Below are 21123 nucleotides of genomic sequence, written 5' to 3'. Positions count from 1 at the left end.
CTTTGTCCCTGAAGACAACCCAGGGAGACGAACAAGGCTGGCATCTTACCTCCATTTATCAAAGGAGGAACTCAAGACCTCAGGGGCTGGAAGAACCAAGCAACAATTCCAACCCAGATCCTCTGAGACCTGACCCAGTGCTCTTCCCACCTTTGTTTCCAAATGCTACTTTAGGCAATGCACAAACACAGCATCAAACAACATTGAATGACACAGGGAGAAGGCGGTTCACTGTTCTCCGCTCCTTGTGCAAGGAGAGAGGCTCCATTCAGTGCTAATGTGTCTTTACACCCCTCTCTAGGGCTGTTAACCTCCCCTGCTGACTTCAGCTTTTGTTTGCATCGTATGTAACAGTTACTTTCCATTTATGGTACTTTTCATTAGACTTTAAAAAAAATTAATTTACTTGAGCTTTTCTTTTTAGGTCAATTTAGAGAAAATGCCATCCTGGAATACATAAATCTGGAAAAATAAAGGTGAGGGGTGAATAACGACAGGGAGGGAAACACCAGCCTAAACCACGCCTTATATGTTTCAAATACAGGCTGACATGTTGAGGTATAAGGTAAAGATTCAAATAAGGAATAATTTGGGGAGGGTGCAATCTGGTTATGAATAGTTAGTATATCTAAAGCTGTGTCTGGAGGTTGGGAAAGTTTTTAGGCTGAGTGGCTTGGGCTTTCTAGGAGGGTCTGGGCTAGTTGTGTTTCATCAGGAAGCAATAACCTGTTTCAGGCTGTTTCAGATGCACTTCACATCATCTGAGCCCCTTAACTTGAAAGTTCTTTACTAGAAAGTTCACGTGTCTGCATCACTCTCCCCCGCAACGTTAGGATCATTTTTTCCAGTATACAGTTGAGAAAACTGGGGCTCAAAGAGTTGAGTAAATGTACCCAAGTTACCCAGATGGTGAGTGGCAGGGCTAGAAAGGGCCCCTGCTTTCCCAACACCACACTTGCCTCCCTTCCCTGCAACCACCCGCTGAGAATGATGGGTACAGAAGGATCAGGGACAGAGGACTCAGGGCAGGTAAGTATCAGGACCGTGGATTTTAGCACGGGAGTTCATTGGTGATGTGGAGCTTGAACTGACTGCAATTGTAATTGTCTGGCAACACGTCTGTGTCAGGCAGGAGACGCAGCTCCTGAAGGGCAGGAACTGGCTCTCATACATCTTGATTTCCCTGGGCTGAGCACGGGGTTAGATGGCTCCCTCTACGTGTTTGTTGAATGAATGGCATGAGGGCAAGAAAGCTCTTCTAGATCAGCACAGCCTGCAGAGGCTGGAGAGTAAAACTGGAAACGTGGTTCAGCTTAGATGATTTACAGTCATTAATGCTTCTGCTCCATTGACTACAGCACAGGATTGGCTACAGCTCTGAAAGCATTCACAGGCCAAAGCAGCTCAGTGGTCGATCTTGTACAAAGGTCACACTAGAGACCAATATCCCTTAAGAATATAGATACAAAAATCCTCAACAAAATACTAGCAAACCAAACCCAACTGCATATTAAAAAGATTACACATTGTGACCAAGTGGGATTTGTTCTAGGAATGCAGGGACCATTCAACATAAGAAAATTAATCAATGTAATACACCACATTAACAGAACAAAGGGGGAAAAAACCCACAGAATCATCTCACTTGAAGCAGAAAAAGCATTTGAGAAAATCCAATAACCTTTCATCATAAAAAACACTCAGAAAATTAGCAATAGATGGGAACTTCTTCAACACGATAGCATACACTTATGTGTACAGCAAAACCATAGCCAACATTACACTCAATGGTGAAAGACTGAAAGCTTTTCCCCTAAGATCAAAAATGAAACAAAGTTATTTGCTTTCACCATTGCTATTCCACATTATACTGGTAGTTTTACCAAAGCAATTAGATAAGAAAAAGAAATAAAGGCATCCAAATTGGAAAGGAAGAAGTAAAACTAACTCTATTCTGAGATGGCATGATCCTATAAGAAGAAAATCTCAAAGAATCCACACACACAGAAAAACTACTAGAGCTAATAAACATTAAGCAAAGTTGCACGGTACAAGATCAATACACAAAAATCAGTTGTGTTTCTATACACCAGCAGTGAGCAATCTAAAAAGGAAATTAAGAAAACAATTCAATTTACAATAGCATCCAAAAGAATAAAATACCAAAGAATAAGTTTAACCAAAAAGGTGAAAGACTTGTACACGGAAACCAAGAAAAGAAAAAAAAAAATTGCTGAAGGAAATTAGAGAAGACCTAAATAAATGGAAAGAAATTCTATGTTCATGGGTTGGAAAACATAATATTGTTAAGATGGCAATACTACCCAAAGCAATCTACAAATTCAATGCAATTCCTATTAACGTTTCAACAGCTTTTTTTGCAGAAATGGAAAAGCTGACTCTTAAATTCACATGGAAATATAAGGGGCCCCAGATAGTTAAAACAATATTTTAAACGAACAGAGTTAGACAACTCACACTTCTCCATTTTAAAACTTACTACAAAATTACACGTATTAATCAGGGCTCTTCAGAGAAAGAGAACCAATAAGAGGTATAGATACAGATATAGATATAGATAGAGATATATGATTTATTAAAGGTATTGGCTGTCTCAAGCATGATGGCTGAGAAGTCCCATGAACTTCTGTCTGTAAGCTGGAGACCCACAAAAGCCTGGGTTTTGTTGTTCAAAGGCCTGAGAGCCAAAGGTGTAGATTCCAGTTCTAGTTCAAAGACCTGAGAACCAGGAGTGCTAAGAGCAAGAGAAGATCAATGTCCCATCTCAGGCAGACAGGCAGAAGGAGGGCAGATCTAACTTTCCTTCACCTTTTTGTTCTATTCAGGCCCTCAACACAGTGGATGTTACTCACCCACACTAGGTTGGCCCATCTGCTTTAAGCAGTCCACTAATTCAAATGCTACTCTCTTCTAGAAACAATCTCACAGACACACCCAGAGTGATGTTTAAACAGATATCTGGGCATCCGTGGCCTAGTCAAGTTGACATAAACTTGACTATCACACTACAGTAATCAAAATGATGTGTTGCTGGCATAAGGACAGACATATACATCAATGAAATAGAATTGAGAGTCTAGAAATAAGCCCATACCTCTGTGGTCAACTGACTTTCAACAAGCCTACTAAAACTATTCAATGGGGGTAGAATAGTCTCTTCAACAAATGATGCCAGAACAACTTGATATCCACATGCAAAAGAATGAAGTTGGACCCCTACCTCACACCATGTATAAACGTAAACTCAAAGTGGATCAATAACTGAATTATAAGAGCTAAAACTATAAAACTCTTAGAAGAAAACATCAGGGTAGATCTTCATGACCCTGGATTTAGCAACTAATTTTGAAATATGACACCAAAAGCATGAGCAGAAAGAGAAAAATAGAAATATTGGACTTCATCAAAATTAGAAAGTTATGTGCCTTAAAGGACATTATTAACAAAGTGAGAAGACAAGCAGCCGTATGGGAGAAAATAGTTGCAAATCATATATCAGAGAAGGGCCTGGTATCCAGAATATATAAAGAGTTCTTATAATTCAACAACAAAAAGACAACCTAATCTTTTTAATGCGCAAAGGATTTGAATAGCCACACAAATAAGAAATACAAATAGCCAAGAAGCATATGAAAAGATGTTTAACATCATTAGCCATTAAGAAAATGCAAATCAAAACCACAATAAGGGGGCTTCCCTGGTGGCGCAGTGGTTGAGAGTCCGCCTGCTGATGCAGGGGACACGGGTTCGTGCCCCGGTCCGGGAAGATCCCACATGCCGTGGAGCGGCTGGGCCCGTGAGCCATGGCCGCTGAGCCTGCGCGTCCGGAGCCTGTGCTCCGCAATGGGAGAGGCCACAACAGTGAGAGGCCCACGTACCACAAAAAAAAACAAAAACAAAAATAAACCACAATAAGATACTACCTCACAGCCACTGGAATGGATATATTAAAAATAAATAAATAAAAAAGAACAGAAAGTAACAGGTGTCAGTGAGGATGTGGGGAAACTGGAAACCTCATACACTGTTGGTGGAAATGTAAAAGGCACAGCTGCTATAGAAACAGTTTGGCAGCTCCTCAAAAAGTTAAACACAGAATTACCGTATAACCTAGCAATTATACTCCTAGGTATAGACCCAAAAGAGCTGAAAGCAAGTACTCAATACATACTTACACAAGAAAGTTTATAGCAGCATTATTGACAGTAGCCAAATGAATAGAAACAACCCAAATGTCCATTAATAGATGAGGGGATAAACGTAATGTTGTAAATATGTACAACAGAATATTACTCAGCCATAAAAAAGGAATGAAGTACTGATACATGCTACAAAATGGGTGAACCTCAAAATCATTACTGCAAGTGAAGGAAGCCAAACACAAAAATCCACATATTGTACGATTCTGTTTATGCGAAATATTTGGAATATGTAAATCAATAGAGGGAAAATGAAGATTCGTGGTTACCAGGGGTTGGGGGGGAAGGGAGCAATAAAGAGAGACTGCTTAATTGGGACAGAGATTTCCTGTGGGCAGATGAAAATGATTTGGAATTAAATAGAGGCGGTGGCTGGACAACGTCACGAATGTACTAAATACCACTGGATTATATCCATTTTTAAATGGTAACTTTGTGTTTTGTGAATTTCACTTCAAAAAGAAAAAAGCTCACACTAATGTGTGGTCTCCCCAGGTCTGCCCTGTGTACGCTCAGGCCTCAGCGGTTGCTCCTGGTTAGGAAATATGGAGGGAGACTCTGGCCTCTGGCTGGGCTGTAGGAGCAGCCCCTTGAACTCTGAACCCAGCTCAGCAGTGCCGATCCCCAGCGATGGGTAAGGGAGCTGAGGCAGGAATAGGTTGGAAAGGAGAGTGGCTTTGGATGCTGAAAGTATCCCTGCCCCATGGCCTGCTTTAGACCTCCAAGGACACTCCATGCCCTCTTTGGTAAACTCCAGGCTTTTAGGGTGACCCACACGGCCTGCCTGCGGGTCTAGGTCCTTGTTGATATTGTGACCTTCTCCCACCGCCCTCCCCAGGTTCCCTCTGCCCCGCAGGCCCTCACATACCCAGCTCTCCTCCTCCCCCACCTTCCCACTCCCCGCTTCCTCTGCTAACCTGCATTTGAACAGCAAGATCACCCTGACAAGTGTCCCTGCCCAGACCTTGACTGCATCACCGGCAGGCAGAGCTGCAGGGCACCGCACAGCAGGAGGGGAGAGCAGGGTGAGGGGGCACACACACTCACACACACACTCACACACACACACACACACACACACACACACACACACACACACACACGGCTTCAAAGTGGGCGGGCATCTTTGTTGATCTTCTGCTAACTCCCCATTTCAGTGTTATTTTAACAGATATTATACATTGGTGGGTGGGGGGGTAGAGAGAGCACCCTAATCTTCTCAGCTCTTCCAGACTCTGAAGGTCAAGGTCTGGCTTTGCCTCCGGTCCAGGCTGGCGCCCCAGCTCACCTTCCTCAGCATCAGACTATGTCACTGTCAGTTAACTTTCCTTCACCCGCACAAGTGTGTGTCCTTGAGGGAAGGGCCTGGGTCTTGGCGACTTCAGGTCCAGCTGGCCCTGGAGTACACAGGAGGCTGCTGTCAGTAACCACTCAGAAAGGAAGGAAGTGACCGGAGTTGGGGTCCTGAGCCACCACCACTCCCGTGGGACCCTCCTGAGCATCCTGAGTTCTCTGAGCCTCAGTTGCCTCATCTGGAGTCACATGGAGTGAAGATCCTGTTCTGACCTCCCAGGGCAGGAGGCGATCACACACGTGCGGTTGCTTGGAGACGCAGCCAAGACCTTTGAACTGCGGGGAGGATGAGGGCAGAGACCTTGCTATCCTCTCACCAGACTCCCGCCCCTCTCCCCCGCCGGGCCCCTCCCTCCCTGCTACCCGCTCCGCCCTCCCCCAGCTGCCCCGCCGGGTCCCAGCCCAGACCATCTTAGCCGAGCCCCGCCAGGACCAGGTGTCCTGGGCGCGCCAAGATGCAGCCGCGGCTCTGGCTTCTTGTCGCCGCGCAGCTGGCAGGTAAGGCGGCGAGACCCTGGGGCGCGCGGGGCCGGAGCCGGTGGGCTTCGCTGGACCCGGGAAGAGCCTGAGCCGTGGAGTTTGGGAAAACTGTCCCCGTGGGATGCCCAGCCCGGAGCCCGGAGCTGCGGTGGCGCCCGGGAGGCGGCCGGCAGGCACAGTCCCTGGGGGTGGAAAACCTCCCAGGGAGCTCATTACCCCAGGGCTCCCGGGAGCCTCAGGACTGAGGCCACCTCTGCCCCAAAGCCTGAACCTAGAAGGGGAGACAGGAAGAGAGGAGGGAGAGAGGAAGGAGGAGGGAGGGTTGAAGGAGATGGGAAGGCAGAAAAGAGAAAAAAGGAGGTCCAGAGAGGAAGGGAAAATGCCCTTGTCCAGGTCTGGCAGAGATGTGCCCCAGGAAGGGGCCAGGGGCCTAGTTCTGGCTTTGGTGCACCGGCGCTTGGCCCAGGGTTCTGTAGACATATTTTTATTATTTCCGGGGAAGTATCCGTAGCACAAACCACCAGATACCAGGCTGTTGCCAGTTCTCAGGCAGGTGGGTCAGGGTACCCCCTCAGGGTCCCCAGTTTCCCGAACACTCCCTGGGGGTGGGTGTCGTAGGCAGTGTGGCTCCCCGAACAAGCAGCGATGGAGTTCGAATGTTGTGGTTAGAATATAGCGGAGAGTCTGTCCCTCTGGCCAAGCCCAGTCAGTCTGTTTTCGTTTTTGTTTTTTTGCCGTACACGGGCCTCTCACTGTTGTGGCCTCTCCCGTTGCGGAGCACAGGCTCCGGATGCGCAGGCTCAGCGGCCGTGGCTCACGGGCCCAGCCCCTCCGCGGCACGTGGGATCTTCCCGGACCGGGGCACGAACCCGTGTCCCCTGCATCGGCAGGCGGACTCTCAACCACTGCGCCACCAGGGAAGCCCAGTCAATCTGTTTTTTAGAAGAAACCCCTCCACACCCCAAACTGCCCCCTAACCTGTGGTTGATTTGCTCTCTTGTTCAAGACGTCCAAAGCTGACCCTCCTGCCAGGGTGACAAGGCCTGCCCGCCTGGGCTCTGACCTAATGAACTCACCGACATCTCAAGTAGAAGCTAGTCTAGGCCATTCAAAGCTACTAGTGTTACTGTGGGTCATTTGAGAAACAGCAGGTCCCTCTGAGAGTGGAGTCACGGGGGGACTGAGACCATCAAATGAGACCACGAGTGTGGTAAGGCCTGGCTCTGGGCCCGGAGCACAGACTGGACTCAGCCACAGCCGGGGGTTCAGCCTCCAGGGGCTGCAAAGCAAGTGGGCACGAGAGAGACCAGGGTGTGTCTCAGCCAGGAGGTCTTCCAGTCAGGACGCAGGCGAGGATCGTACACAAAGAGCCCAGGGCCCCTCGACCCCTGTCCGCTCTGGGCTTTCTTGGTAGAGCTTCTGGAATCTTATTTGCAGCCCCACTATGTGCACATGAGCCCATGCTGTGGATCCGGGTTTCCTCAATTCAAGGAGTGGCTCAAAGCTCAGGTTCTGGGGTCCCAGACCTGAGTTTGAATCCGGATCCACCACAAAGAGGCTGTGTGACCTTAAGCAGCCTCTGTTATAAGGTTAAGCAGCTGTGTTAACCTTCCTGAGCCTCTGTTTCCTCATGTGTAAAATGATATGTTTCCTCCCAAAAGATTTGGTGAGGATTAAACAAAATAATGCACGTACCATATTCAGCACAGTGATTCTTTTTTTTTTGTGACCAAGCCGCGCAGCATGCAAGATCTTATTTCCCTGATCAGGGATCGAACCTGTGTCCCCAGCAGTGGAAGAGAGGAGTCCTACCCACTGGACCGCCAGGGAATTCCCTGTCGATTCTTACTATCTCCCCCAGGAGGTCAATGACCCCACACAATGAAGAATCTCTACTCTGCTAAAAAGACAGTATGGCTTTTGGGGAGAAGAGAGAAGGCCCAGCAGGGGCCCCAGGTACCCTTTCATTCTCAGTGCGAGCAGAAGCTCAGAGCCATCTGAGTGTTCATTTCTTCAGTGTTAGAGAAGGTCACTCTGGGGCCAGGGAGCCTGAGCTCCAAGTACAGGCAGGATTATGAATGTGGGCCACGACCTCAGAAAGCCTTGGGTACACACACACACACACACACACACACACACACACACACACACACAGACTGTGTCCTCCTCCGCCCATCCAGGTCTGTGTCCTCTCTGGACCTTGATGCTCCTGGGTCTCTGCCCTGGTCTGCGGTCTCCTCCGCCCCGCAGCTAAAATGAAAGCTTTGCCTGGTCAGATTCAGTTTGTTGGACTTGGCCATGAAGGACCCATTCTAATCCTCTCCTTACGATTTCATTTGCTACCAGTAACAGCCCCTGAGATGTGAGACACACAGACAGTGGTTTACCCACATTTAGCACTTTCCACTTGGCAGTGCTTTTCGGACATTCTAAGCCTCAGAAGCAGGCAGGACTGCAGTAAGCCGCCCTCCTTTTATAGGAGGAGACAGGCTCCACGACTCGCCTGAGGTCCCACAACGCCATGGGGCACAGACGGGGTTCAAGGCCAGGTCTGTGTGTTCTGCTCTAGCTTTCCTGAACAATCCCCTACCTGCAGGGGCTTCCCATCTGAGACTGAAATGAACTCCCAGCGCCACGTCTGGGGTGTCTGTCCTTCCACTCGGGAATGGGGATCCAGAGACCAATTGATTACGGGCTTGGGGAGTAATGGGCTAGAACTGTGCCTACCAGGGGAGAGTGAGTTCCTCTTGCTGGTTGTCACTGTCCAGAAACGGTGGCTGGCCCTCTCTTAGGTTGGCCAGACCGGCCATGTGCTCTGCCGGTGATTCTGAGCTCCTCTCTGAGCTTGCCCTGGGTCTCCTTCAGCTGCTTGGAGCCTTTTGAAGGTCTACCTAGAGCGGCAGCAGGACAAGGTGAAAGGCAACCAGCTTTGACTTCAGACTGAATCCTTGAGTTTGACCCCCGGGCACTTACTAGCCGTAAGCAGGACTTTGAATAAGTCATATCATGCCTCAGTTCCTCATCTGTGAAATGGGAATAAAAATCCCAGCGTAAGTCTGTGGCATGATTGAGGTCATTTATGCAAAGAGCAAGGCATAAGCATGCAATCAACAAACGGTGCTCTCTCCCCTGTCGCCTTTGTCAGCTGGCATCATGAACACCTGCCTGGTGGACGATCGCATGGGGGATGGGGTGCTCGAGCTCTGAGTCCTGGGGCCACACAGCATTTCCCCAGGCCCTACAACTGGGCAGGCTGTCTCATAACTTCTCTCGTACTTGACTACGGGTGACTCTGAGGCCCCACGAGCCTGGCCAAGAAAAGGTGCTGATGGTCTCTGCCCTTTCTGCCTCTCGCAGCTCTGCGTGGCAGCTCAGTACTTCTGCAGACCCCTGCGTCCACGACGGCTCAGACCAATCAGACGGTGATGCTGTCCTGTGAAGCCAAAACCTCCCCCACTAACTCTCGCATCTACTGGCTGAGGCAGCGCCTGGCCCCGAGCGCTAACAGTCACTTCGAGTTCCTGGCCTTCTGGGATCTCACCAGAGGGACTGTGTACGGCGAGGAGGTGGGGCAGGAGAGGCTAACTGTGCTTCGAGATTCTTCCCGGTACACTCTCAGCCTCCAGAGTGTGAAGCCTTCCGACAGCGGCGTCTACTTCTGCATGACGGTTGGGAACCCCGACCTGACCTTTGGGAAGGGAACTCAGCTGAGTGTGGGTAAGAATCTGGCTCAGTGCTGTAGATGAGCACTGAGCACCCGCTGGGGGCCGGGTGCGTGCCAGGCCCTGGGACATCCCACTCTCAGTGAGCCCCGCCCCGCAGGAGGGAAGGACCTCCAGAAGCAACTGCACTACCGCTAATTGAAACAAAAAGTAACCCAGGGCCAAGCAGGTACAAGTGTCGTACGTAGTTATTTCACTTAATGCTGTCAAGCACCCTGGGAGGCAGGTGCTGTTTGATCCCGTTGTAGATGGGATGCTTAAAAGCATCGCTGCTTCTTCTGGAGACAGGGCACACTGTCCTTCAGCCATGCTACGTTCACCTGAGGCTGTGGCTGGATTGGGCCGAGTCCCCAGACCTGCTAGTGGTCTCAGAAATCCCCTCCCAGTGTGCACGCAGGGAAAGAACGAGCATGGGGACCCAGAGCTTGAACCCACGCCCAGAGTTGCAAGGAGTGAGGAGGCTGGATCCCAGACCCAGCTGCAAATTCTGCTGCAAATTTACCCAGTGCCTGTGGGCAGGTCACTCCCCTCCCTGGGCCTCAGTTTTCCCATCTGTATTGTGGGGCTGCTAAGGGCCTCCATGACTCCCTCCAGCCCTTAGAAACTGCAGTTCCTCAGCAGTTAAGTCATCATGTCCAGTAGAAATATGTTTTAAGATTTTCTAATAGCCAGGTTCAAAAAAATCAAAAGAAACAAGTAAAATTAATTTAAATAATAGATTTTATTTAACCCAGTGTATCAGTGATATTATTATTTCAATGTGTAATCAGTATACAAATTATTACTGACATATTTTACCTTCGTTTTTCATACTAAGTGCTCTATATTTATGGGTACAGCACATCTCGGGTCAGACGGCCGCGTTTCAAGTGCTCTGTAGCGCACGTGGCAGGTGGCTGCCGTATTGGATGGTGAGGGTTAAACTATCAAGGGTGTGAAGGAATCCTCAAAGCGCCCTCCCCAGGTTAGCCCAAGGCCAACGCCCAGTGGGCCTCCCACGGTCTTGCTTCCCACTCCCCTGGGATCTTTTCAGGCTGGGGGCATTGAGAGTGACAAGGGGACCCCCAGGAATTAGACCACTCAGCGTGGGAGGTGCAGGCATAGCGACGTGATCAGGAAGACACAAACCAGAGGGATGCCCTCGTCACATGTCACCAACCTCGGGTCTTAAATCAGGAGGTAGGGAAGGTAGGGAGAGCCCTCCCGACAGGAAGCCGAGGCATCCCTGGAGGGGTGGGTGTCAACTGATTCTTGCATTGAAAATTGGGCTTTTGTGAGTTTGGGGTTTTGGTTTGATTTATTGTTTCTGTCTCTATAAGCCCCACACTGCCCACTCATGAGATTTCAGGGTCCAGGAAAGGTGGATGGTGAAATAAGCAAAACTGGTTTTCAGAAGATTCCCGCCACGTGTACCACCACCCGCTCACTCCTGGCTTTGATCTTCCCAAACCCCTCTCACTGCCTGGTTCCCCGGGAATGGCAGTCCCTCCCCACAACACGTGCTGGCAACCGTATCATCTCCGCAGGGTACAGGTATTCAGAGTCAGAGCCTGCCCTCCTGCCAGAAGGTCAGTACATTTTAAAGGAGGAAGCCTGGATGGTAGAGAAAGTATTTGGGGGAAGATGGGCCTTTTCCAGGCCCCTCAAGACAACCTGGGCTCAAAACTCCTGCCCCTTTCCAAGAGGAGAGAAGTAGGGACAACTGGGGGTGGCGGAGTGGTATCAGGAAGAATCAAGGGGACCTGCCTCTGGGCAAGAAGACATTGAAGTAGAACAAGTCTCCCCCACAAAGCCCCCCATCCGTCCCCAGGCCACTGTGCCCAGGCAGGGCACGAAGCGCTGCAGAGCTGCCCCCTCGCAGGCTCACCGCTGCCGCACTGGGAGCCTCTGTGCCTCCACGGGTAGGAGGTAGGGGAATGAATACTGCCAAGGCAGTGAGGACTAAAGGGGGTAATGGAAGGTCAAAACACCGCAGCAGAGGGCCGAGCTCCTCCCAGGCTTTCAGAGCAAGAGACTGGGGCTGTTTTCCCCTTTTCCAGGAGGTTCCCTCAGCACTCTGATGATCTGATGTGCTTAACTTTTTGTCGAAACACATTTGCTCTTGAGGCGGTGCGCGGGGTGAGAGCCTAAGACGCGCATCTTTTGGCTCAGATGCCGGCCCTGGCGTTTCGTGGCTGTTGAACTCTGAGCAAGTGATTTATTTCAATCTTTTGAGCCTAGGTTTCTTCGGAGATCAGATGGGGAAAACAGTGCCAGTCCCCAGAGTTGTTGGGTTCAGTAAGCTTCAGCTGATGCTCTTGGCATGGGCAGTAGCCCAAGGTGGGAGCTTGGGAAGGGTTAATTCTGGTTAGTTGGCTCTTCTGGAAACCTCGTGGAGCAGGCAGAGTGGGGCACGTTTTCTCTACTGATCATGGCTCAGGGCAGTGAGCGTCTGAAGTGTCCACATTTTATATGGAAGCTACCGGGCCCAAACGACCAAACATTGGCTGCCCCTCCCTTTGCCCTTGACTCTAGAGTTCAAGTTCATGATGTCACCTGATTCCCTCTCCTACCATTTTGCAGAAAATCATTTCAGTGAAATGTCTTTCCCCAACCCTCAGAGGCAGGGGTTGGATTCAGCGGCGCCCGGTGTCCCCCCTCCCTTAGCATCTCCGAGCCCCAGGTGCCTCCCTTTGCCCTGTGGGCTTGTCTCTCTGCCCTGTCCCAACACTTCAGCACGTGACACTGGATTAACATGGGGGAAACTGAGGCACAGAAAAGTGATAGGACTTGCCCCCAGTCACGCAGTGGTTAATCAGGGGTTCTGGGGCTCTTTTCACATCTGGGTGGTTCCAGAGCCCCTCTCTCCAGGACACCAAACAGACCCCCATCCCTAGGCCTTCAGGTTCATCTGAGAGTCTGGGAAGCAGATCAAAAATTCCAGTGATCTGTGACCTTCAAGCCCTATAGCAGCCTAGGGAACACTGAGAAAGACTTTAGTCCCTGGATATGAGATGTGCAGTAGTAAGTTTTATCTCTGAATCCACCTGCTGTTTACCTGGCCAAAACATGTGTCTTGCTTTTGTAGTTGATGTCCTTCCCACCACTCCGCAGCCCACCAAGAAGACCACTCCCAAGAAGAAAGTGTTACGGTGCCCAAACCTAGTGACCCGGAAGGGTGAGTTCTCCCACACCCCTGGATTCTCAGAAGGGCAGCAGACACTCTCCCTCCCTCCGTCCCTCCCCGCCGTCATTCCTTCCTTCCTTCCGTAAGCCCTTCCCAAGTGTGGACTCCAGCCTGTTTCTCTAGCCCTGAGCTGGGGTCTGAAAGGGAGCTGAGTGTGACAGCAGTGCTATCGTCCAGCAGCTCACACTCTAGTGGGAGACACACTCCCAAATCATCACAGGACAAAACTCAGTGAAGGATACATCCACCCAAAACTTGCATACAAATGTTCCTAGCAGGATTAAAAAGTAGAAACCACTCGAATGTCTACCAGCTGATGAATGGATTGACAAAATATGGACTCCCTATACAATGGAATGTTATCTAGCTGTAATCAGGAGTGAAGTAATGATATGCTACCACATGGATGAATCTTGAAAATATTTTACAGCGGGAGAAGCCAGTCACAAAAGACCATATATTATATGACCCCCTTGATATGAAATGTCTAGAATATGACATTCCTTGAAGACAGAAAATAGACTAGTGGTTGCCTAAGGCTGGGGGTTTGGGGAAGGAATGGGGGGAAGACAGCTAACGGGCGCAGGATTTCTTTTGACGGGGATTAAAATGTTCGAAATTAGGTTGTGGTGATAGATGCACAACTCTGTGACTATAACAAAAACCATTAGATTATACACTTTAAACAGGTGAACTTTACAATATATAAATTATATCTTAATAGAGCTGTTAACAAACAAAAAACTCAACCCAAAGGACCAACACTTTGGGACTGACATATACACACTACTGTATGTAAAATAGATAACTAATAAGGCCCTACTGTATAACATAGGGAACTCTTCTCAATACTCTGTAATGACCTATATGGGAAAAGAATCTAAAAAAGAGTAGAGATGTGCCTATTTTAACTGATACACTTTACTGTACAGCAGAAACTAACACAACATTGTAAATCAACTAGACTCCGATAAAAAGTAATAAAAAAAGACAAACGACCAGTACTTTAACCTTCCCCAGTTTTGATGCCTAATAGAGGACCTAGCACACAGTGTGTGCTTTATATATGTTTACTAGTGAGTAAACCAGCTCACTGCTCTGTGCTACAAGCACCAGACGCCGTAGCTGAGTACACGCACACGCACACGCACACACACACTTGCCTCGAACCCATCAGCCAAATGCGTTTCTGGAAAAACACTGACCTCTGTCCCCCAAGAGTTACTGGTGACGAAAAGAAAGTGTCACCTGCTCCCACCCATAGGACAAACCACAAGCAGCCACACCAGGGCCGCCTCATGCTACCGGTGTTGCTTTGTCTTAAATATTTATATAAAGTATCAGAAAGAGTCTGGGGGGAGGCATCTAGCAGGATCCAGGGCATGGGAGAGGGAAGCTGCCACATGAGTTCACAGTCAAAAGCAAATCAGAACCCATGTACAGAAGGACAGAGCCTTAGGGAACATAAAGGCGGAGACAGAACGAGCTCATTTTATAAAGTATGCCCCCCAACTTTGCCTAAAGGATTTCAGGCAGGGCATAACCAAAAAAAGGACACAAAAGGCCAAGACAGTAGAGGCACTAAGATGAGGATGTAAAACCTGGGTCTGTGCCCTGGCTCTGGAAGAACCAAAAAACCCAGCGAAGCAAAGAGCAGACCCCAAGCCACGCGGCATCACTAACACCCCTCCTCCCACCACAGTGATATAAAGAAACAACCGGGCATCAAAGCCTTCATCCTGGCGCTAAATGCTAGAAAAAAATCTGCTCTGTTCATTCTTATGTAAGGACCGCTGAGTGACAGCGAATTCAGTAGCACTTTATAAATGATGGAAAAATGGTCTTCAGATTTTTTGCATCATTTCTGGTACCAACCCTCAGTAAAATCCCAGGGTAAGATGCAATTCCAACATTAGTAGGTTATTAAGAATAACCAGGATGTGTGTGAAGGTGGCCAGGTTGGGGGGAGGGGCGTCAAGGGGAGTAGGTGGAGGTTGTATCGGGGGTGAGGACCATGGGGAGGTGTAGCCTAGTGGTAAGTTAGCCAGGCCTAGGTCTGCATCCCTGTCTACCGCTGCTTATACTGTGCGACCTTGGGCAAGTGATTCAGCCTCTCTGAACCTCAGTTTCTTTCACCTGGCAAGTGGGAATGCTCACCTGGCTGCAGGCAAGGCAGGATAAAATGCGATACTATACACAAGGCGCTCAGCTTGGCGGGGCACCTAGACAGAGCTCAAAGCTTGTTATCATGAAAGAAACCCACAGGCCGCCATGGGGAGGGGCCTGCTCCCCTTGAGACAAGCTGGGGAGGTGCTGGGGGACAATTTCTGAACTGCTGTCACAGGAACAGTGTGGTGAGATACAGATCTCAGGAGACCCCAAGACTCGAGCGAGGCAAAGAAGGTGGGGCTGAGTGTCGCTGGTGTGTCTCTGGCCACTGGCTCCCTGCCCAAGCAGGATTTTCGCCACCTTTACTAGAAGCGGCAGTTTTCCTGGTAGGTGATCGCGTTTCACCGAGGACCCGAGGACGGGTAGCTGTCTCTCGGCCTCTAGTTCAGGTCGTAGCTCAGGAGCCCTCCCCTGACCCTTCTCCCCGATCCCTGCAGCCTGTGTCCACCTCCCTTACTTAAAACATTATCCAGGCATAATTTGCATGTCATAAAATTCACCCATTTCAAGTGCATGTCTCAATGATTTTTAGTAAATTTACCGAGTTATACAACCATCACCACAATCTAGTTTTAGAACATTTCCATCAAACTGTCAGATCCCTTGTGCCTGTTTATAGCTAATCTCTGTTCCCACCCCAGCCCCTGGCAACCGCTAATCTACATTCTGTTGCTATAGATTTGCCTCTTCTGAACATTTCATACAAATGGAGTCATAGAATATGTGGTCTTTCATGCCTGGTTTCTTTCACTTCACACCATGTTTCTGAGGTTCCCCCAGGTCGGGAGAACCATGGGGGAGATGAGAGGGAGGCAGACAGAAACCCTCACGCATCAGAGGTGGGAAGGACTTCCAAGGGCCTCTCACCCAACCTTCTTCTCCACGTGGCACCATGCAGCCTTGGTGATGGCAGGCTCCCTCCCACGGAGCAGCCCACTGCATCCCTTCTGCCACCTCTCCTGCCCTTAAGCTGTCACGATGGGACTGGCAGGGGCTGTAGAACTCGGGGCATCTGGGTCCAAATCCTGGCCCTGCCTTTTAGTATCCAGGTGACCTAGGGCATGTAATTGAACTTCTTTGAATCTTGGTTTTTTCTGAACTGTAAAATGAGAGATGAAAATGACAGTAATACCTTCCTTCCTCACAAGATGGACGTTTGTAGTTAGTACTATACTTGGCACATAACAGGTCTTCAGTAAACCTTCTCCCCTTTCCCTGACATCAAAAACTCTTTCTAATTTTTTTAACCTTGAGCCCAAATCTGCAGCCTTTCCCTTTTCACCCATGGGTCCTCATTCTGCTCCCTCAGCTACTCATAGGGACCAGCCACAGGGACACAAAGGGTGCCAGAGAAGGATTTGGGGCATCGATGATATAAACTCTGCTGTTTACATAGCATACGAAATGGGCAAAGGAACAAATAGGCAACTGATAGAAGAAAAATCATACGTGGCCAATCTATGAAAATAGGCTGAAATGGACAAGTGGTGAATTGAAGTGAAATATCATTTTTCACCCACTGGACTGGCAAAAACTAAAAACTTTGATAATGCCAAGGGTCGGCAGGGTGCACAACGGGTGATTAGGAATGGAATTCACTGCAGCCTTTTTGGAAGGCATTTCACAGTATCTGTTATAATTGAAGATGGATATAGTCTATGGTTAGTAGTTCTCGTTTACAGTATCTGCCTCCAGCAGGCTCCTGCATAAGGAAAGAAATGTACCTGGATGTTTTCTGCAGAGGTATTTGCAAAACACAGGAAACAAACAAAATGTCTGTTAAAAAAAAAAAAAGAATGTGCTAGCATGTTTAAGTGAAGGAAAAAAAAAAACCTGGTTGCAGAACAATTTGTACTATATAAGCCTCTGTATTTTTAAAAGCTCTATGGGATGTATCTATGTAAATTATGTATGTGTACATGCAAATTAACAATGACAGTTACTTCTGTGAAGGAGCTGCGTTGCCAAGGGGCATTCTAACCATATACTTAAATCTTTTACAGTGAAAATATATTCAGGTATTTCTTCTGAAATTAAAAGTTTTAAAAATAAATAAGAAAAATCCCATTACCAGGCATGCAAATTGTCTATCTCATTTGAACATAAATAGCTCCTGAGTTTATTAATTTTTAAAATTTGCACGTGGGACATGAAATTTTATATATGAAATGATCTCAATGTGTTTAAAGAGCCCAGAAAAAAGACTGGAAGGAACTACGTAAACAGCGGTATTCTCTGGGAGGTGGGGCTTCCGGTTGATTCTTCCCTCTCTGTGTTCATCTGCACATCTCAAATATTTAATACGTGTGTGTTTTCCAGGCCCATCCTGTGCCCCCCTCATTGTCGGCCCACTGGTGGCTGTCGTCCTTGTTCTGCTGGTGTTCTTGGGCGTGGCCATTCACCTACACTGTAAGTTGTGCCCTCCTGGGCCGTCATGGCGACCCCTTTTGCTGTTGGAGGTGTCCCTGAGGGTCCTTCCTTCTCTAGGGAAGCAGGGCACATGGCAGCCTGTTGGAAGTTTGCCCCTCCAACCCTGAACCCATGATAGTTCCAAGAAGTGATTCTTGGCCTGAGGCCAAGCTTCAGGGATCAGAGAACACCCTGTCTCTGGAGTCAGGCAAACTTGGATTTGAATCCGACTCTGCTGATTCCTGATCTAGTGACCTTGGGCATATGCCCTGGCCTCCTTGAGCCTCAGCTGCCTCACCCCGGGTAACCATGTTACCTACTTCCCAGGGCTGCTTTTGTAAAGTCCCGCCCAAGTGCCCGGCTCGGGGTATGTGCTCAGTAATCAGGAACACCCGTGAGCAGTTGGGATGGAAGCAGGTGCACAGAGATTGTGGTAGGGTTTGGGTTATGTTCCCAGAAGCTAGAAATCCTCCCTTCTGTGAGGCTGTGGGGAAACTCAGAGATGGCTGCTGCACCCCGTCACTTCAGAGGTGGGATCACCTCCTTCTACGGGCCCCCCTGGGAGCTTCAGGGGAGGCCCACACAGCTGGCCAAGAGCCCAGAGCCCCAGACTCTAGCCCTGACTCTTCTGCTCACCTGTGCCACCTTGTGCAAGTCACTTACCCTCTCTGGGCTTCTGTAAAATGGGACGGGGTGGCCCACAAGGACGTGGACTAGATCAGTGGCTCTTTCATAGGTCACAGACCCCTTTGAACGTATGATGGCAATATGGACCCTCTCAGCAGAGAAATGCACCATGTGCCTATTTTTGCATACAATTGCCGCCCCCAAAAAAGGGATCCATTTATTCCATTCCAAGAACCGTTAGAGTTCAGTGGTCTGCAGACTTTTTTGATCAAGGACCTCATCCGTAAAAAAATCTTCTAGTTATAAACCCTAACTTCAATTAGCTGTATTTATTTATTTAATATATTATGTATGTATATATTTAATATATAATTATAACTATATTTATATTCTTAAATGATTAATATTTATGCTAACTGTGTTTATTTAATAGTCTATGCATGTTATTAAATGTGCTTCAAAAATAAAAAGGATGAGATAAACATGTAACTAGACATGCTCATCTTTCCTTCCTTCCTCCCAGGGGGAAACCTTGCACTTCCCCAGAATACACATGCTCTGATTTAAGACCACCTGTCTGTACAACCTCTGCTTCCTGACCTGCTGTGAAGGGCAAGGTGGCGCATTTAAGGGCACACAGACTGCCACTTACTAGCTACATGACTTTGGGCAAGTCATTCAGTAACACACTCACTCTCTATGTCAGCTTCCCCATATGCAAAACGGAGATAGTAAGAGTACCAACTCTTAGGTTTGCCGTAAACAGTAAGGGAGTTAAAACCCATGAGGTGTGTGGAGCAGAGCCTGGCACCAAGGAAGTGGTCCGAGGTGTCAGCTGCCCCTCTCATCGCCCTCCTCCCTCTCTGGGGCTCGGTGTCAGTGGCTCACAGCTCATGCCAACCAGCGGTCTTGTTTTCTCCTTCCAGGCCTGCAGAGGAGAGCTCGGCTTCGCCTCCTGAAACAGTAAGTGGTTGGGGCCTTGGAAAATTGCCCGGGCCGCAACCCTGGGTGTGGCCCCGGCTTCCTCAGCCCCTGCTGCTGCCCATAGCCTCCAACTGCGAGAGCCCCAGACACACACCACCTTCAAAAAGATCACACACTGTGTAAATAGATGGGCTCGTGGAGTTCAGGCAAAGAGAGAACCTAAGCAAACAGAATACCGATTAGTCGTCTAAGTATATGTCAAGTATGGTAAGATTTAGCTCTTAGCTCTCCTGAGAATAATAGTGAACTCTTTTTTTTTTTAATTTTTATTGAAGTATAGTCGATTTACAATGTTGTGTTAGCATCAGGTGTACAGCAAAGTAATTTAGTTATATATATTCTTTTTCAGATTCTTTTCTGTTTTACGTTATTACAAGATACTGACTAAACAATCAACTACTGCATGGGTAGAACGAGTAGGATGTCCCAAACTCTTTGCCACCCGTTATTTCACTCAACTTGGTCCTGCATGACACGGGAGGGTTATTTTTACAGATGAAAACTTGCTTAAAGCATTTGGAACAGTAGAGAGCAGCCTCGAACTCAAAGACAAGTCGGTTCACCCCAAGGCCAGCATCTCCACCAGTGGAATTCCTTCCCTCCTGGTGGTGTGTGTTGGACTTGACCCCACCTGGGTCCCAGGAGTTGGCAAACCCGCCGGCTGAGTCACATAGACACGGGGGCTACAAGGCTCGCTGCTTATGCCCACTGAGCTGAGTAAGCTCCAGCAGAAGCCAAGGCAGAGGCCAAGGCTGCCTGAGGCTCCCAGACTCAAGGGCTCTGGACCCCTGTTTGGCCACGGGCAGTGTCCTTGGACTGCCTTTTCTGCCTCAAAATAGAGCTTGTTTCGCACCTACCTATCTCATTCATTACACTCCCCCTCTATGTAGAGCGTTTGAAAAAAAGAAAGAAAGGCCCCGCTCCTAGATTGAAGAGTAGCTTCGTTGTGAGGCAGATCTGGGTTTGAGTCCTGTCTGCTACTCAGCAGCCTTGGGACTGTAGGCAAGTCACTTCACCTCTCTGAGCCCCTGATTCCTCATCTGTAAAATGGGATAACAGTACCAACCACATGGCTATTGTAAGGACTTACTGAAGAGGCACCGTCTAAGTGCACAGCCCCTGGACGCTTGGAGTCAAGGCAGCAGCTCATGGTACTTACAAAAGGCGACTTTACGAGCCCAACAACCGAGAAACAACATGTTTCCTTGTGGAATTATAAGAGACAGACCATATTATATTAGTTTCAGGTGTACAACATAAAATGTATTTTTAAATACTCTGAAATGATACATTTTCATATATGCTCACTCGACTGTCTGCTCTACACAATTACACACGTTGTGCATGTATATATTTGTATACATTGTGTTGTATAGTTGCTTAAACATGCCTGCTGCATTTCGTGGGCAATTTTCGATGGTAATTTTGATGGTGTGCAATTTTCACTTTACGTGCTGGATTTAGAAACTACCCCGTACTTAAGAGACAGTAACTTAAGTGTATTTGTCGAACTCTAGACCTCCAGAATGTTCTGTTCAGAATCTTCCTTGTGGTGACCTGTTGTGGAGAACGACTCCCCCTCAAGGAACTGCCTGTGTTGTGCCTCCCCCTCACCCCTTCGTTTTAACTTGTTTCCCAGTGATTTGATGCCAGTTTGGGAGGAGTCGGCTGCAGGACCTCATGCTATGGCAAACCCCAGGGGTTCCGAGGATCAGCTCAGGCGAGGAAGGGGCTGGGGGTGGCCCCGGGTGGGACCCTAGCCCCCCTCACCCTTTTCATTCCGAACAGCTCTGCTTTCATCCGTTGCCTGTAATTACACTTACCTGTAAGATGTCGTTGAACAAAAGCGTTTGTGGCTAAAAAGAAGTCTGAAAACCACCTCTGGTTTTGCTATCATGATCCAGGTGTGGATGAAATAGTCCCTGGGCCTCAAAGATCAGCTGTTACTAATTCAGGTTGCAATTTGGGGCAGACATTCCCCAGCCTCTAACTG

General features: G+C 48.5%; 1 protein-coding gene across 1 annotated transcript; it reads left to right on the top strand.

Annotated features, from left to right (window-relative positions):
- Positions 1-6003: 6003 nt before the first annotated feature.
- On the top strand, positions 6004-19113 carry CD8B (CD8 subunit beta; the record flags this gene model as incomplete). Its single annotated transcript, XM_082852432.1, has 5 exons — positions 6004-6071; positions 9411-9770; positions 12843-12932; positions 17430-17519; positions 19073-19113. The coding sequence occupies exons 1-5, from the start codon at positions 6029-6031 to the stop codon at positions 19111-19113; spliced, it is 624 nt and encodes a 207-aa protein (XP_082708558.1). The 5' UTR covers positions 6004-6028.
- Positions 19114-21123: the final 2010 nt, after the last annotated feature.

Source organism: Leucopleurus acutus (assembly GCF_964270905.1).
Source record: "Leucopleurus acutus genome assembly, chromosome: 12".
NCBI lineage: Eukaryota > Metazoa > Chordata > Mammalia > Artiodactyla > Delphinidae > Leucopleurus > Leucopleurus acutus.
The sequence above is the reverse complement of the archived record's forward strand: the minus strand, read 5'-3'. Positions and strand labels throughout refer to the sequence as shown.